Source organism: Semicossyphus pulcher, unplaced genomic scaffold (genome assembly GCF_022749685.1).
Source record: "Semicossyphus pulcher isolate SPU_LCO1_2020_fin unplaced genomic scaffold, fSemPul1.0.p SCAF_16, whole genome shotgun sequence".
Taxonomy (NCBI): domain Eukaryota; kingdom Metazoa; phylum Chordata; class Actinopteri; order Labriformes; family Labridae; genus Semicossyphus; species Semicossyphus pulcher.
The window spans coordinates 14,046,996-14,066,267 of NW_027211670.1; the positions used below are offsets into that span (position 1 = coordinate 14,046,996).

General features: G+C 41.7%; 2 protein-coding genes across 2 annotated transcripts in view; both read right to left on the reverse strand.

The window, feature by feature from the left end:
* svild (supervillin d) overlaps nucleotides 1–10,653 on the reverse strand; it is a 49,017-nt gene extending 38,364 nt beyond the window's left edge. The window contains exon 1 of the mRNA XM_069664190.1: nucleotides 10,307–10,653. The gene's annotated coding sequence lies outside the window, so the exon portion shown is untranslated. The remainder of the gene's footprint in view (nucleotides 1–10,306) is intronic.
* Nucleotides 10,654–12,260: 1,607 nt separating this feature from the next.
* On the reverse strand, nucleotides 12,261–17,428 carry LOC138593818 (glycylpeptide N-tetradecanoyltransferase 1-like). Its single transcript, XM_069664901.1, has 12 exons — nucleotides 17,369–17,428; nucleotides 17,178–17,286; nucleotides 16,773–16,917; nucleotides 15,892–16,010; nucleotides 15,635–15,726; nucleotides 14,696–14,812; nucleotides 14,405–14,575; nucleotides 13,271–13,379; nucleotides 13,006–13,176; nucleotides 12,743–12,910; nucleotides 12,488–12,625; nucleotides 12,261–12,284 (listed from the first exon to the last, which is right to left on the reverse strand). Exons 1-12 carry the CDS (start codon nucleotides 17,386–17,388, stop codon nucleotides 12,261–12,263), a joined length of 1,383 nt encoding a protein of 460 aa, XP_069521002.1. The 5' UTR covers nucleotides 17,389–17,428.
* Nucleotides 17,429–19,272: the final 1,844 nt, after the last annotated feature.

Below are 19,272 nucleotides of genomic sequence, written 5' to 3' on the forward strand. Positions count from 1 at the left end.
CACGTGTGAGTCATGTGTTAAAAATCATCAGCCCTATCAGCGAATGTGAGCCATTTGTTTTGGTTGGCATCTTGTTTCACTGCCAAATCACTACGAGGTGTCTTTACCTATTTATGGTTATTACAAACAAGTGTACAGGACCATAATACAATATGACGTCTCTGAAAAAGATCTAATGTTCTTATTCGGATTCTGTCCGAGGTAATGAAGGTGGTTTAGGAAGGGGAACATCAAATACATTTCCATTCGCATCATATTGAAGTGAATACGTGTCAGACAATCTTTGAGGTGTGTTTTAAAGGACATAAAGGAAGAAAATGATCCATGCACGCGTGTGGCTTTTGTTCCAGTGCATCTGACTTGCAAAGTAAGCAGTCCTACCAGCCCTACCTGCTCCTTGCTAATTCATACATGCAATATTATTTCTGCTCCTCAAGGGCATGTGAACAAACACTCCATTTCCAATCACTACAGGGTCCTCTGACCTTTCTCTGGCCATCGTTTGCGGTTCCCGGCAATGAGAGGAAGATCTGTCTCAACAAAGGCCAAGTGTGTCACTTCCTGCCCCTGCCCCATATCCTCCTTTATGAAAGCTCCATCAATAATCAGGAAACTTTACTCATAAGCCTGGCGAATGTCCAAAGCCTCTCTCTTGAGGGACAGGATGAGAAAACTTTAAATGGGTTCAACAGCCAGGCATCCCCTCTGCACTCCAAACAGCATCAGATTTAGTGTCTTCATGTCCTCGCGTATAAGTACCCCACGATGGTCCCATCTTTAAATATTTACTTCTCTGCAAAAACCTCCAGTGATTACAGGCAGTTACTTCAGATTACATAATAGCCGTTGTAAGCTTACTGACAAATGCAGTGTACCGCAAATGCAGAAGTTGCAACGGCCAAGACAGTTTAAAGCAATTTGAATTGTTTGAGGAGAATTTTCAACATCGTTAAGTCGAAATTATTCCAGTTGTTTCGTGGTTCCAAACTTTTTTTTGTCCAACATATCTCTACAGCACTTTCGGATAAGTACCCCATTATGGTCTCCACTATGATTGTGGATGTTATCATTTCACATTTATTTAACTGTGAAAGATAAAGTCAGTTTTTCTACTATGTACACTCAGAGTAGCAGATGATGGACATTTCAGCCATGTAGGCTGATTATTTCAGCCTTTAAGGTTTTGATTAAATCTAAAGAGGTGCTTAACTTATGTCCTGCACTCATTGTCACATGATAACCAAATACCAGCGTCTGGACCAACAATGGCAAAAAATCATTTTGTAGGCATTCTTAATGATATTTTAGAGTTTGTCATTTCCTGCAAAAACTTAACTTTTGCATTAAAGGAAAAGCATTGTAAAATGTTCTCGTCCCTCCCTCATGATAGACAAGGCTACTTTAATTTTCCATCACTGTCTGCCACAAATCCATCGCTAGCTCCCTGATTTTACAGGACACACATGAAGGTGCAGAATCGAATGGCACCAGGCTCGCAGTTTCATGGGAACTTTAAATACGCTTAAGCTAACAATAGCAACCATTTACCAGATACATTTAGCACTTATTATTTTGGTTGTGATATTTCACCATATTATGCATTATTTTTAACTATTTTAATCATATAATTAAGCAGTACTCCTAGCTAGCTATTGGAGGTTTTTATCAATTTAGTTTGAGTTTTTCCTGCATTTCTTTTGGGTTATGACTTTTGTCTGCTAGTTTTCATTCTCTCTTGTTACAGTAGAAACAACATGTAGATACATGTATATTTCTCTAAAGTGTTTTGTTTAAAGATACAATCTCAAGTATTTCAGTGTTGTGCTCTTGAGCACTACCCATTGGTGATAATTGGTAATTACAGGAGCACACTTCCCAATTTAACCAGACGTCTGCGGCTGGCTCCCTTTGTCATGGTTCTTACTCTTGATTTTCCTCGCTTTCCTTTTTAGACTGTTTGCCTTCATCTGAGCGTCAAATTTGTTTCTTCTTCTTTGGTTTTTCACTTATTTTTGAAGTTGCATCTGTAGTCATCAATCTTTTCTTTATTTGTTCAGCCATAGTAGATTACTGTTTCCTCACAATGCTTATAGAAACCAGAAGTGCAGCCACTTAGCTCCGCCTACCCTCTCTGACAGACCAACCACCGCTGGGTGATGCGTCACTAACTGGGCGCCGCTTGTGATTTTTTCCACGAATGTCGCCACAGACACCCAGTCCAGAAAAATATGATATACTGCAAATGCAAAGGCTTTCGTCAGTTGGCAATAGGCTCAGTCATCATTGTGTTACCTCATTCGGGGATAGATAGTGACTTAAAATAATGAAAAAGTTCAAGATCATACCTTTAAGTTAAGCAACAGCAAAAAAAAAAATTATAATAATAATATGAATTCCCATTGTGATACTGCTGGCTGGTGTTTTGCTTTCGTATTAGATTTTCATACAAGTGAGTCAACCACAGTACCTGAAGGAAATGCAGTCAAATCTCATGATGTCATTGTTACTCACAGCACACTCATTACCTACATGTGGTGAAGTAATAGGAAGCAGACGTCTTTTAGGAAATGAATACCTGTCACACAGATCCATAGAGTACACATACACATTAACTCACTGACTCACTCCAAGACAAGCAGCGGACAGAAAGCAGCCTCAGAGGCTAAATGTGACCTGCAGCCCACCACTCTGTCTTTATTGTGATACACATGTCCACACAGGAGGACAGAGCAGGAATGCGGGCCACGCCCTGCTCATAGCAGGAGATTTGCAAGGGAAATGTAGGGGGTTTTGACTGTATAAAATTTAGGGACTTGTTCTTAACCTGGTCACTTGATTGGCCGAAGTCCAATGTACGCGTAAGCTCTGTTTAGTAAACATAAGGTCATGAGGTCAGACAGTCTGCCTTTTTAGTTTTACCTCAGAACCAACAGCTCCCTGTCAATATAAAGAAGATGTCACGGCTCTAATGGAGCATATAAGCAAAATAAACAAAAGGCAGACACAAAGTGTGCTGCTAAAGTATCAGATTTTTCAACTAGGTTTGGTTGGGCTGTGCTTTGAACTCTCTTACAAGCACAGAAATTTACACCTGAAGCTTTGAGCATTTCGACAGTTATTAGGTTTGAGATTTACACCTCTGCAAAGTTGAAATAGACAGCACACAGAGCGCATCTGTTCAGCACCCACACTTTGTGTTATGACAACATTTTGCTACTGTGAATCTTCAGGAATCCACATAAAAGCAACCGCAAGCGTCACAGACACTTTAACGACATCGACTATCTCAGCTGTACAAAAAGAGAGGACAAGGAGCGCGCCTGACACACATTCTCTCTGAGGGATGAGGGAGGAGAGTGGAAACTTTGGTCTGCTGAGAAAAAACACAGGTGCCAGGGACAGTGGGCAAAGGACAGACTGGTGGCCCAGTTATTTAAAAAGTTCCTCAGATGGTGAAGCTCTGGGGAATTTTAGTCAAAGTTCAGGGACTCTTAAAGAAGCCGGAAGAATCTCGGGCGCAGAGGCGAATCGAAATCACTACACGGGATACACGAGTGACTTCAAAACGTGATGTTTCTTTTGCTTTAAGGTTTGGTTCCATTATGTGGATAAAGAAAGCCACATTAAAACTCTCATGCAGGGCTGAATGAACATAAAATCTTACCTCTCATTCTGTTGAATGCACTGAAAAAAAGTGACACACCAGACAGCTGTTCACTTGTTACAGCCGGATTGGGAGGTTGCATGTTTGTGTGTGCATTACTGCAACCTGGTCATGTGACCAACCATTGAAAGCAGATCGGCCTAAGTACGGGTCACCAGTCCCTAATCCAATAACTCCATCTTTACACACACTGTACATGAGGCTTCCAGCCGATCCATCCAACCAAACACATGCATCAGCCGGGGAGGGGGGCGGGTCCAGGGAGTGCCACGCTAATACAGCAATCAACCACACACTGAGCGGCAAATGTGTTCCTCATTAAAAAGCAATCTCTCAGCATTAAAGGCGGCTTAAGTACCAACCACTGGCACAAGTTTTAATTGCAATCGTAGAGGCGCACAACACTTTGTCGTGCTGAAACGGGGCCTCCGCTGATAGAGAGCTTCAAGGGCTGATCCTGACAGGAGGGGTGTGTTTGTCTAAAAAAAAACTTCAATCACATGACTCAACTCTTCCCTGGCTGTGAGCTGCAAGGAAAATAGGAAAATAAAAAGGGGGGGGAGAGAAGGATGAAGCGACCGAGGGAGGAAAAGCAGAGGAAGGACTGGAGGAAGAAGAGGGCTGCGCAGGATCAAAAGAGCAGAAGAGGGGTGGGAGCAGCGAGAGAATGAGTGGAGCTGCAGAGGTCAAGAGAGCAGGAGGGGGAAAGAGGAAAAAAGATGGAAAGGGCTGAGGAGAAAAATGGGCTTTTGTGGGGGTGGATGTGATGGCTTTGTGGGGCATGTGTCTCCAGGGTGCCAAGGGGCCCCGGTCTGGTGGTACGGGGGGTGGAGGGAAGACAAGATCAGCAGAAGAGGAGGAGGATGGGGGAAAAAACAGGGCCTAATCCATCCCTCCCTCTCTTTCTCACAGACACAAACCCCCTTAAATCCCTTTTACCAGAAGTCCCGCTGACTGCAGCCAGTCACCCGAGAGGCAGTTGACATAACACCCCCCTGGGTACTCATGCCTGCACTCTGCTCGGCCTGAGTAACCGACACTGTATAAACTGTACGGGTCTGCTCAAGGCGGAGCGAGCATTGTTACCGGGCAGAGAAAGTGTGCTGCTTCCCTTCCTCTCAATCTTTTTTTAAAGGGGGGGAAACAGCATGTGTCATTCAAAACACAGAGGAGCATCTGTGTGCTTTTTTTTTTTTTTTGGGACTTTACAGGCTGGCTCTTTGTCCAGGGCCTTCCTGCTTTCTGCTTTCAAAGGAGCCATTAAATGTGACGTATGGGAAAGCAAACAATCAAATTCAGACAGAGACACGCACACTGACACGCAACTGAAGTATCACGACAGAAGCGCACGCTTTGCAGCTTCCAAGCCCGGTTGGAGACAGAGTGGCGCAGGAAAGGGTGGGGTTTATGGGGCTTTATCTAGCTAGAGGATCATACGCATGCACACAAACACAACGTGCTGCACTGGATTCCTTTCAGTGATGGCCAGAAAGAAACACCCACACAGTGTTTTTATGGGACAGATGTACTGTACAGTTAAAGTTCCTACCTTCACACCAACTGCTACCCTTTGCTGGCATATGGAGATCATTGCTTCACTCCAGGAACACTTCAAGTGTATTTAATTTGCCAATTTTTGAAGGAAAAATGTGCAAACTGACCAAAGCATTTATTGTAGACTCGATTCAAGCAGTTTCAACTATTTTGAAACAGCCATTTTTAGCATAAAATCTGTTCTTTTAAAGCTTATTTTCCCCTTTTTCCAAGTGTACTTCCAGCGTTTACTTCACCAGTTCCTGTGGCCACTTTCTCCAAACATGCACGCACTTGCACAGCATGTAAAATAAACACCTTAAAAATTCAAAGTTCCAAAAAATACTTTGGTTCACCTTATATTTCCTTTCAAAGTAAGTTTGTCACAGGTGAATAATTATTCAATGCATGCATACATTTTTTATCATCTATGTCTTAAAAACAGAAATGAGTTAATTCTGCTGTTTTTCTTGCTCACACTTCACAGCAGAGTAACTACAGTCGGAGCCGTCTCTCCCTAGCAGCCCTTTAATGCGATTTCTCCGTTTGTCAACAACTTATCAACATGGACTTCATCCCCAGAATGGTTCGCCTGTTAGATACACACAAGACTGAACAGAGAGGGAGAGGGCGACATGAGTGGGAGGAGGGGGGAGGAATGTCTCACCCAGAGAATCCTGCTCGTGGGGTTTCTCTCTCTCTCTCTCTCTCTCTCTGGTGTCCGCTGTGCAGAGCAGACACCATCTGGCCAGCTGGAATGCTGCTGAGCAGGGGGCGGAGGGGTTGAGGGGGTGTCCTGTCTTGCAGGGGGGATGGGTTATGGAGCATTAACAGTAGTGGTGGTATTAACCATTTAATGATGACTAAAACTGAAATGGAAGAACTGTATGATGAGTTGAAGTGAGGCCCTTTACCTTTCTGTGTCCTGCAAAGATCAATATGAGATCAATATAAAATGCCTTAAATGCTGCATAAAATATATACGGTATTTAACCTGTTGCTTATAACACTGCAGTGGGTTTGTGACAGCCAACATTTACTCTCTTACCAAGAGTAAGAACAGACAATTGATACCACTCTAATGTCTCTACGGCAAAGAGGAGGTTACAGCCAGCAGCCGGTTAGCTTAGCTTAGCATAAAGGCTGAAAATCATATTGGCAATTCAAGGGATTCTGAATGTTTTGGGGCGTGGTTACATGTGATTGACCAGGATGTAGAACAACCAGGTCAGAGACGTAGCAATGTGTATCCACCCTCTCATCATATTATGGTTAATTGTGGTTCAAACCCCCCCCCCAAAGATGAGATGGCGCAGGCAGCTAATGTGCCGAGCTCAAGAATTCAAACACAAGTCCACAATCCAATGGATGAGGTCATAGCTGCTGCATCCACTTCTTAAATACAAACTATGCTAAAGCAGCTTTGGGGCTCTGTCCAAAGGTAAACTAGATCTGCCTATAAGCACCTATAAAGCTAACTGATGTGTTATTTACTTGTTTGTTTAATCCTAGCAGTGACTGTTGATGTCGATTGCTGTTGAGGTGGCTACTTACCAAGCCCTGAAAGTTGACAGATATTCACACTGATTGAACCAAAAAATTCAACTGGTTCCTCAGTTCCAGGGAAGGTTACAATTATACATTTACAAACAGACTGTGACTTACAATAAAACTCCACGAGTACGCACAACGAGGGCCGCATCATTTGAATACTTCTTTGCAAACTTGTCCCTTCAGGATAAACTCAAGGCCACCTTTACTCCCTCCTTTTAGTTTGCATTAAAATTCTGCTTTGTTAAAACACAATGCTTTCACAATGTCCCTACATATGGCTTACAAAGATACATCTGTTTCTGCATGTTTTATTAATGAATGTTTAATGGCAACATCTGTCACTCACATGGGTACAAAGGCACTAAAACCCTGGTGGACATGCACAGAAAAGGCGGCCCGTAAACTCACTCTTTTTGAACCCACATTCAAAACACTCTTTGATATTTCATTCCAAGACTTTATTTCCATACACAATGGTGTCGGATCAACTTCAGCTCTGACACTGAGCTGAATGCAGTTTGGAGAGAGGTCTCGTGCTTCCCCTGTGCATGGAAACCATCATGTGTGCACAAATCAAATAAAAGTCTCAAAGCATAACCATATGTCTTTGTGCAATGCAAATATTACAGCAGTATAAGACGTCAGTGAAGTGAGCCTTCATGCTGACCAAATTACAGACTGGGAGCTATCCACTCTTACTGCTAGCTAAGTTTATAAATGTCTTAGCAAAGATTAGCATGTGGGTTAACTGTAGCACAGTTCCCTGTGGAGTTCCTATTAAGTGTTACATCACTTTTGCTTTGTATAAATATTTGTAGGGCAGAACTTCTTGGCTGTGCAGCTGACATCAGAGCTTTCTAAGAGGGGACAGAGTGGGTAAAGTGGGTGTACCTTCTTTTTGCAGACCAATTTTGCAGCTGCATCAAGATAGTTAAATGTTAAACAATATCTACTACAATAGAAAAATGCTTTCCTTAGTTTGTAAGACAATTCAAAGATTATATAGAGCCATGTTTTACTCCCAGGTGCAGAAAGGCGTCATACTTTAAATGACAAAGAGGAAATTCTTCTGCAAAGCAGTGGAGGACAGCAATCCAACAATCTCTGCATCCATTGGCCGATCCAAAACTGGATATGACTGTAGATCTTTGCAACTTTAACTGAGACATTTCGTAGTGCACAATTGCCCTTATTTTAGTACTCTGCCTTTAAAACCTTGTTAAAACCTTAATTACCCGTTTAAATCTAAATTACAATCCTAATTTAACGACAGGGTTTATTTAACACCCCTTCAATTACTTTTCTGTTAAGCTTTACTCTGTGGGAGGTACATTCGCCCAGTGCACGAAACCAGCACTCAAACTTCCATCCATCCATCATCTATACCGCTTAGCCTGTTCAGGGTCGCGGGGAGCTGTCATTGGGCGAGAGGCGGGGTGCACCCTGGACTGATCGGCAGTCAATCACAGGGCTGACACATAGAGACAGACAACCTTTCATGCTCACACCTACGGGCGACTTTTAGAGTCTCCAATTAACCTAACGAGCATGTCTTAGGACTGGGAGGAACCCACGCATGCACAGGGAGAACATGCAAACTCCACAAAGAAAGGCCGACTTCGTCCGAACCGAGATTCGAACCAGGAACCAGGATGAAAAGCCAGATAGTGGCCTTTAACTGATCCAAAGCTCTAGGAGTGGTTGTCACAGAAGCTAAAAACAACTAGGTACTGAAGCATCTTCTCCCTCATCATTGCTCTGATGCAAAATATTAATAGCAAGTTGCTGCAGCGTCAAACAAGCCAGTCGCCCTCATCTAAGGCACGCCTCTCTCCTCTCCTGTGTTGGGTAACAAGATCCCTGCAGGGGCAACATGACGACAAGAGGCGTTCAGGTGAATGATAACACTTACCGCTCACTTCTGTTCAACAACAATGGAGCGCCTGTCTCTTTGTTTGGGGTCTTAACATGGTCCACAGAAGAGGCAGGTAAAGAGCAGCAGAATTATATGGGCAGAAGAGAGAAAAAAAAACAGCCACTCCCTCTGCTCTGCTCCAGCTGCTCTGCACACGCTCAGTGGCGCCTGTGCTTCACCCTTAAACTTTATGTTATTTCCCAACACAACAGCAACACAAAGCAGCATGCTTTCTTATTAATGAGTTAAAGAGAAACACAAACATGTGCTGTCCTGCTCAGTGCCTCACTGAATGTCTTATCAAGGCGTCCCATCAGTTTTTTTTCCTGACTTGCACAACAGCAGCAGTTTTCTGAGGAAGGTTTGTGGAAAACCTGTTGTGACACAGGCCCTGAAGTCAGGGGGAAAATTACAGTCTGGCAAACCTCAAATACCGTAGCCCGAAGCTTCAATGAGTTTTAATATATTCACCTTATTAGAAAAAAGTGGCAGCTAAAAGGAAATGATTGCGCTTTAAGGAAGATAGGAAGTAAGTGAACTCTTTCAGGGGTATATTTTTTTACACTTTTAGACAGTGTTTTAAACTGTAAGCTGTAACTATTTTTCTTCCTTAAATCCATTTTTTTGACATACGCCTGAATTCACACACCATAAGAGCCAGGCCGAGTTAGACTCATAGGAAAATGACTGCTGAAAGAAATGCACAATGAGTAAACACACCTCACAGTGAGTACAGTCACCATATTTCAAAGGAAATCAGACAAGCCTCCCTCTCGTATGTACACATAACCCAGGAAGTTTGCATGTATTTGCATAGCTGTGGCAGTCTGACAGAGATAAACATGACTTTGATTCATAAGTACTTACATTATCCAGTCTCAGTGGCATTATTGTCACTTTTTTTCAGACGGAAAATAAGATACATAGTGACTGCAAAGCCCTTATCAGTTTGTTTTCACAGGTGGTTTTGCAGAACACAGCCGCAAACGCTCTCCCCTCCCTGTCACTGTTTGCAAAGGGGCTGGATAGCCGTCTAGGGATCAGCCTTACTTGTGGAAATAGGGCAGACAAGCTCGACTCAGCAAGTCTCTGTTGACCAATTTACGGGTCAAAAGTGGGACAGTGGGTGAAAGGATAACATCAGCTGGCTTGGACGTACTGTCACTTGATACGACACACAGAGGCTGCCTTGACAAAGGAAGTGCATAAATAAATGAATAAAATAAATGCAGTGCAATATCAAGTGTTCCTGCAGGATGCTGTTGTGCAAAGACTTAACCGAACAGTGTAAATAGGAAGTCGGTTTTTCAGATGCAAGAACAAACAGCAGGAGGGTCGCCTGGTTTCCTCCGCTTTCTACTGTCATCGTGAGAATTAGGTTAATAAATGAGGAAGGAAGCTAAACTGACTAATGCAATGACAGCTGATGAGTGTGTGTGTCACAGCGTTTCGACACAACACTAGGCATCATACCGAGAAAGAAAAAAAAGTGTCACAAATGAGTATTTCCTTATACACCCATAAAAGCTAACACTTTCTGCTAATGCATCCAATCAACCTGAGTACCTGCACAGAAAGTTACACTGTAACAAGACACGTATTACAAAGTTATACTATAATTTATACTGTAAATATCTTACCTGTAATTCTTTATGAAGGTCTACACAAGCGTCAGCAAACGCAACATCCCAGGAAGTACGTGTAAGACAGCTGTTTAAACAAAATATAGCGTAACAACTGTGAGGTTTTAACACCACGTTAGCTTACGTGATGTTTTGTAAAGTTCCTGACACTGCTAACGTTAACCGCAGCACGTCACAGACTAACGTTCTGCCAGCACGAGCGCGTTCGACACGAATGAAAGATAAAAAATAGACAATCATTTACACTTCACTTCTACGGAAAACAGTATTCAGCTTTCCTTTATCATCTTCCACTGAAAATGAAACCGCAGAGAGACACGGTTCTGTCCTGCCTGTGCTGCAGGGTGCAGAGGCGGCAGCAGACTGTGTGAGCTTCTGTTGGCAGATCCAGGTCCACTAACTTCAAACTTAAAATGCTCTCTCGCTTCTGATTGGTCCAAACTCAGAGCGGTGCTGCGTTCATGTTCCACAGGTTAACGCCCCTTTCGTCCCAGTTATGACATGTTGATGAGGGGTTTTCTGAAGCAGGCTACACTAAAAATTTAAGTAGGTAGGTGCCACTGAAACATGATCAGTTACACCCACATGAGAACGTTTTAGATACTTGTCTTTACCAATGCATTTCTTGTGGGTGCTATTTCATATTTCTACCTACATCTCAGAGGGATAACACGTATATAGTAGTAAAGAAGGCCTACATTTACCTGATGATCCGTAATACGTAACAAATAAGACAAGAGCTCAATTGATATTTATCGGTCATCCAATATTATTGGATGATATTGACCCATCACAGATCTATTGGCATTGGCAAGGATGTTTTCTGATATGTATAACCATCTTGGCGCCATCTACAGACAGTAAATGTTTCTTGTAAGTGGGGCACTGTAATAATGTTTACTTTTTTTTGTGAACTTTGTCATTGCTTTTTTTGACAGACATGAAGGCACCATTCTCTGTTCATACACAACAATGACTGTGTATATATAGATATAGATATATATCTTTTTATACAGTCTATGGTACACCATAAAAAGGCTCAATTTACTGTAAGGTTACACTGCCCCCTGCTGCAATTGTGTAGACAATGTATGTACCTCATGCTTTTATTGCATGCTGTATACCTTGAAGTAGTTATTCATGGGTGTTGTGCTGTATGTACATGCTGTAACTTGACCTACTCCTCAAATATAACCAGTCAATTATAAGCAGATAACTATGTTTATTAAGGCCAGATGATGTGTCCTTTTGAACTTTAAGATATTAAATTTAGATATAATAGAGCATAAGTTATTGTATATAAATTTCTTTGGTCTAAACGTAGCCATCAATAAAGAGTTGACATGTAGACACACTGCCTGTGGTCATAAACATGCATTCTATATCCATATCATGTGTACATGACATTTAAACTGATTGCATTTAAGCCTGACATTGTGCATCGGCGGCATGCACAATGAAATGGTTGTACGGGAATATGTAATAGGTTGTGTGTGTGTGTGTGTGTGTGTGTGTGTGTGTGTGTGTGTGTGTGCGAGAATGATTGATGATCTTGTCCTTTAATCTGATTTGTGAAATGGTCACTCTAATATTAGGTGTCATGTTACAAGAGGTTATGTGAATAGCCTGTTGAAGTAACCAGAGACTGACACACACACACACACACACACACACTTTCTAAACTGCTTAAATTAGTTTTCTCGATTCTCCATCATGTCAGAAACAATCTGTTCCTGGCCCAGTGAATCACTGACATCCCTATGATGAATGTATTTACAAATAGAATTTTGTCTTTATTTGTTTTATTGATTCATGACTGTGTTTTTTTTTTTTTTTTTACAGTTTGCCAGTTTTCATTTTAAACCCAAATTCGTGTTGGTGATGCAGTTTGATGTCCTGCCAATCACTCCGGTCCTTTCCTCTCCATAGTCCCTCTTCTTTCAGTGGAAAGTTAGTTGGGTAACACCAAACCCACCTGTAAAATATGAGTCAAATACTATTAACCTGCAGCAATTAAAGGAAGTGTACATTATAATTAATCAAGACAATACAGTAAAATAAAGCTTATTTGTATATCCTCATCCCTCCTAAACTGTAGCTAAAAGATATATCTGTCATATTGGAACAACAAATTTAAATCTATCCTATTTACTTTTAGAGCATCACAGTATTCAGTACCTTGTCTGGGCTCATATTAGGACACATCCAGTTGTACAGGTAGTAATGAAGGCTTGAGTCATGGACGCTGAACTTGAGCTTCTCCAGGAAGCTCTTGTTGTCCATCACGTCAAGAGCAGAGAAGATGTCGAAACCTTTCTGTCAGTGAGGAAGAAGAGCATTCATTTAGTCATAACAGACAACAAACCTAACCTATCTTGTAAAACACATCGTCAACTCTTTAAATTAGCAGGATTTCCATTCTGACACACTCACAGATTTAGCCAGCACCAGTGTGTCCTCCATGAGGTCGACGGGATCAGTGGCAGTAGAGGCAGCGTAGAGTAGGACAGCCACTCTCAGGTCGGTGTGGACCGGGTGATTCAGGACCTTGTAGGAGACCGTATGGAAACTCACCACGCCTGTCAGTGTGCCATTGTCACCCTGTGTGCGGATGGAAGGTAAGTTTAAAAGCTCTTCCCTCTCCTTAGAAAAATTAAACATAGATACACTTAGGTTGACCGATTGTAAAATCAGACCTCCACCACATAGGTGTCGATCACATTCTTCCTCGGCAGCAGCCAGTGCTCTACATCCTGCAAAGACCAGACGGGGCTGAGGTGAAACTTGCGGAGGTTTTCCGTGAGTAGAGAGTGTATCCCTTCAATGTCTTCTTCAGTCATAGGGCGCAGGCTGGATGTCTTTGGCACCTTGGAGAAGCAGGAGGAAAGTCCAACATTTCTGTCAAGTCAGACTGTAAGGGCACTCATGTGTTTTCACCTCTAGGTGGCAGCACAAACTAACCTGCGGCAGACGGTTGAATTTGAGAGCTCTCTGCAGGTTCGTGCTCTGTCTCACACCGGGGTAGGCCACCTCCGTCAGCTTTCGGGGATTCAGTTGGCGATGCCAGTATCTACAAGTTTGTTTATTGGTAGAGAAAGTGAAGGTAGAAAAATGTAGCTTATTTGCAGCCCCAATTGTAATACTTGTTTAGAGGAAATAAAAATCATACTATAAAAGACAGGAGAGTTACACCTGTAATCAGAAAAAGAAACATAATGTTTTATTCAATTCTTCATAGTATTAAAGACTCTAAACCCTTTGTTTCAAAACTGAAGGAACGTTAAATATTTATGACTGAAAAAGCAACAATTCAAGCTATGAGAGAAAAATCTTATTAATTATTTACTTAAAGATGTGTTCTCCAAGATTTTCATTCAAATACATATAATTGAGTTAACACAATTGTCAATAATACAATGGCTAGTTTGGATTCACAGAAATCTTTGGTCTTAGGAATTGAGTATCTAGTCGACATTCCCGGGAAAAATCCCAAGCAGGGGCCAAACCAGACTGGGGTTAAAAAAGAGAAGGCAGAAGCGGTGTTTTCTCGAGTCAAAGCTTAGTTACGACTGGTTATTTAGGCCGAACAAACAAATAAAGATTGGTAACTACAGACAAATTAAGTGCAAATCCAAAGAGAATAAACAAACATGTCAGTATGTCAAATGAGTACAAACCCCTCAGCAAAGATGCAATTAGATCTCTGCAACTACAGCCAGAGACTACAAAACGGAGGTTGCTACTTTAACCCTAAAAACGACAGTAGTTTGATCAGCTTTTATTGAAAGCAGCCTGGCAGCATGAGCAAGCTACACTACTGTAGTCATACTGTACTGATTCAAGTGTTCCTAAAGATGGACTGAGTCTTATAATATGTGACATTTCTCCAATTGCACTCTGCTGCTTAAACAAGAAGATAAAGCAAAAACAAGAACCGCCGCGAGAAATACCAAAATCCATCGGACGCACTTGAGACCTATAAAACTTTCTTTTCAAGTCAGAACTTACTTTTCATCTGAAAATACAAATTGAAAAAAAGTTTCAAAGTGGCTTCACTTTCAGCAAAGGATGAATCAACACTGTCGCAGCTCCTACCTGCAGGAGCTGAGCGGTGTGGGCAGCACTATCCTAGCTGTGTAGACTGCCTGGTGGATTCCCTGCTGGTTGACCCGTCTGGTGAGCTCCCGGATCAGAACGGGAGTCATCCGCTTGAGGCGCAGCTTCTTATGAACACACAGGAATTTGACCTGCACCATCCGCTTCTCCCTGCAGAGGATGTTTTGAACATTTACTTTGAGAAATTTACAGGAAAATTGCTACAGTTTTGTTGGAATGTGCTCTGAATGCTAATACACACATCTTTGCGTAAATACATGAGATACTCACGTCTCATAGATTCGGACATCTGCAGGAACAGCAGCAATGAAGCCGACTAACTTCTTATTGGAGTCTACTCGCACACCACAGTGCCAGTGAGCCAGCCAGTTAGGCGGTTGCAAAGTCCTTAAGAGGAAAAGAAGGACATTGGTTTCAATGTGACTCTGTGAATAAAATGTAAAGGGGCAGCTCAATAAACTCTGATTAAGGTCAATTTCCAAGAATAGCACTGAGCATGAGAGGACCAGAGTGAATGAATAGCTAAAGCAGTTTTATTTTTTTTTAGGCAATCTTGTTATGTTTTTATATAAATGTTCCCTTAGGGCGGAGACAGAGGCCATTTGTGTAGACCACGGATAAAAGTCAGGGTTGAAAGCTCAGTTGGAAAAATTTAGCAGATGCTAAAAGAAATATGTTGCAGCTGCACTTTGCAGTTTGAAGGTGTAGATGCGAAAAACTGTATTAACATCATATCGGTGCATTAGAAGTAATGCTACAGCTAGCAGCCTGCTAGCTTAGCTACGGACACAATGGCAGTACCTCTGAAGTTTTTATATTAACACTTCATAACTCTTTGTTTATTCCTGAAAAAGCTAAAGTCTTAAAACTTATTTCTTGGCCAGGCAAAGTATAGAGTCTACAATGGAAGCGTACTCATCACCAAAAATACTCAAGATAAAACAGCTCTAGGATACCTGTTTCCCACTGTTTTTTCAGTCTTTGGGCTACTTAAGCTAACTGCCTGCTAGCTGCCTATAGCCTGACTGTCTGCCCAAAAGTTAACAAGTATATTTCCAAAGATGCTAAACTAATGCCCTAAGCAGGGCAAGTGCACTCAGTCTACATTGACTTAAGATAGAGGTTAAAAGGTTACAAACGAAAGTTTTGCTAATGTGCACTAAACATTTTGAGACCAAGAGAGACCACACGTGCCAGCTTGTTGCTTACCACTGCAGATAGTCTGGAGAGAAGTCAAATCTGATAGTGTTGTCGTCCTCTTCAACATAGTTCTCATTTAGTAGAGTGCAGAGCTCTCTCAACTGAAATAATAGATTAAAGAGCACTGAATTAGCAAAGTGTCATTTCTTTCTGAACCTCACACAAATAATTGCCAACTGCAACTTCTACCCTAGAGTACGGCACAAGTCTTTACCTCTGAAAAAATAAAATGTGGCAGGTTGGTGTGAACTTAATAAATAACTTACCACCGCAGGGCTGCTCAGGTCCAGGGTGTCCCAGGAGAAACCCTGAGGAAGAGAGAAGGGCTCCTTACGGACACTGATTTCAACCTCTACTATGGGGCCAGGAGTCACATTACTGTCACCTGAGGACACAAATGAAGAAAACTTTTCTTGAGAAATAAACTTTTATATTTTGTCAAAGAGCATTGGTTGAGAAAATTGAAACCATTCTCGTGTCTGTCTGTGTAATATGAAGCTACATATAGCAGCTGGCTAGCTAAGCCTAGTGTGGCCTAGCCTTAAGGCTGGGAACGTGAAAACAGCTGGGCTAGCTCCAAAATGACAAAATCCATTTAAAAATTCTTTAGCTTATTACTTTACATGTTAGATCTTGTTAGTTTAACCTGAAGTGTAAAAATTATGATTTTACAGTGAGTTTTGAGTCACATTTTTTTTAGCTAGAAGCAGAAACTAGCTAACTTCCTGGAGACTCTGTTGGTTGCTTGGCAAATGCCCAGAGAAAAGTGAAGGTCTTCTAGTATGTTTGTACCAAGCACAGACGTGCATGTTCATGTTTTATTCATTGTTATGTTTATGAACGTTTAAAGCAAGATACACTGTGTTAATAAGAGAGCTTTAGAAGCGTGTATATTTTTTTAGCATTGCACTGAGGCAAGCTAGCTGTTTCTTTTTAGCTTTTTGCTAAGCTTAGCTAGCCGGCTGCTGCTGTAGATGTTAAGCTTACAGTATATTAAAAGGACAGATATAAACCTGGTGTAAATCTTCTCATCTAATTCTCCTGCACATATAGAATGAGTATTTTATTTCAAACTTTTGCTCCAGCCGCTGCTTTGGTTATTAGAGCTTTCTGGCAGATCATTTCTGAAAGAGGAATTATTTCTCACCCAGTCTGGGGACAGGCTGTGTGTCCCAGAAGCGGTATGTGTGTTTTTTGGCCTGCTCCAGGGTTTTTGGCAGACTTGGGCCCAGTGAGAAAAGGTGGAGGGCTCTCTGGATCTCCTGCTGCTTCTTCTCTGGAAGAGAGTCCAGCTTCAGGACAGGAAGAGACAGGCAAGGACACGTGAGTAAAAAATACTTCCCAGTATCATTAATATTCGACTGTCACAGTTAGTTAGCTTGATCTTCACAGTGAAAGGTGGTCATTTGTACAGACATTACAGACACATTTTCTCATACAAGTGAATGGGAAAGTGTGTCCAAACCTTTGACTGGTAGTGTAGCTGTTTCATGTGTGATTCGAACACTAAAGACAAGTTAATGAGCGTCCACATTGTATCAAGTACACTAACCATAGCAAAAGGGTCCCTGTTTCCCTCCGGCTGCCATGAATCCTCCTTCTTTTGCTTCTTTTTGCTTCTTTTAGGACCACCATCCTCGTCTTCTGTTAGCTTCTTATCACTGAAATACATTTTCTATGGGTCACTTTTACTGAATTAATTTTTTTGAGTGAAAATATCAGTGAAAATTCTGCCATACTTACAGCGAGTTTGAGTCAGTCATTGTGACCAGTGTGCGTCCTTATAACTGAGGGTGAGTTGGGGTGTTTTTCTGACACATTTGTGGTTTTTTCAGCTCTTATCTTCTTCAGCAGCGAGGGGAGGAGAGTGACCGCCTCAGTAACCCAACCCAACACCCACCCAGCCGATAGATAACTTAGAGCAACTCTAACAATTAAATATAACTTCTCACGGCCTCCATATGTCAGACAGCTGCTGAACAGAGAGCACTGCGGCAGATTAAACCTTATAGCAGCCTGATCCAGTTTAATTGGCTGAACTTGTCTAATTGCAGAGTTCGAATGTAGGCCTCCATCCAAAATTTAGAACTTTTACCAGAACTTTTTATCTCTTGTGGACTCTTCTGGACTTGATGATCATTGTCTTGTCATTGCCTCAAAGCATACTGGCATGGCATAATCTTCATAATAATCATAATCAATGACTAAGCAAAGCAACATGGTTTTAATAAGGGTTTAAATTGGGCGCCGGTTTGGCTCAGCGGTTAAATCGGCACCCATATACAGAGGCCATAGTCCTCGATGCACTCTCTCTTCCCCCATCTCCACCACCATCCACTGTCTTCTCTCTAAAATAAAGGCATAAAAAGCCAAAAAAGCAATCTTTAAAAAAAAAAGGAAGGGGTTACATTTTAGTGATTAAAGGGAATTTTTTTTGGTTTTTCCTTCCTTCCTTCCTTCCAGCTACAATACGGCGGAATTTCCGTCTTTCAGCTTCTGAGAATAAAACAGTCGCTGTCTCTGAAATGGCATCTCACCAGAAAAATAATTAAGTCTAAGCAGCCTTTAATGAACAGGCAACATTCACATTCCTTTGGTAAACATTATAAAATTATACTTACACACAACATAATTAAAAACCAATTCAGCGTTTAAACGTTAATCACAATATTGAGCCGTATTGAAACTGAGGAAAGATAAGATGAATTGTATAAAAGCAGGAGCACATATGGTGACGCCAGACGAGCAAAGTGGATAAATTAGAAAGAAAGAGGAGTTGGTTTCTATCAAAATAAAAGTTATTTGCAAATACTTAAGTGGTAAAAAGTGTCTTTAAACACAAGCACCAAGTAGTAAACACATGCTCAGATCCATTCTCTGATTTCATCCATCAACTGATTAACCGTTCTTCATCTCAGGACAGAAACAGGCCCACGATCAAGACTATGTCTAAGTAGAAAGCTGCTGAGTCACTGTTATCTTCGGGTCTTCTTCTGCAACTCAGTTAGGGACTGTGGAGAAAGGTGAAAAGGTTAAAGAGGGGGTATGATGCTATTTCATACTTTAAGACATATATACAATGTTACAATGTTGGATGTCCGTACTAAACGTGGGTGAAGTTTCAAATCTCTTGGTCAAAGTATGTTGGAGTAATCCCCCTGGCTTCTCAGCTCAGTCTGCTGTGAACGCCAGGTTTCACACTGTTTTTTTTCTCCACACTGTACTTTGTGACGTCACAAAGTGCAGCCTCAGCAGGCTTCAGAGAGCTGGCCATTCAGAAGAAAGCGGGCTTGTAGGGGCGGGGTTTCTTAAAGGGACAGAGCTGACTGAGTTGTTTCAGGCAGAGGCTGTATGAGGGCCTGCACAGAGCACCAGTGTGAGAATTTTTTTTTTTTTTTACTGTGAAATACGCTAAGCTACTTCACAGGTATCACAGAGTAAAATATAAAGCTTTAAATTAGCATAATACGCCCCGGCCACCACCACCTTTAAATAAAAAGGTGGCTCATGTGTGCATCAGCGTGCTAAAGTTGCCTGGCTGTGGAAGCCTTTATTAAGCTCTTATTCAAACATAGGGAGAGTCTGGAGGAAGCACAGTCTGATGTTGCAACTAATATATTATTCTGAATTATTCAGGGTAACTTATT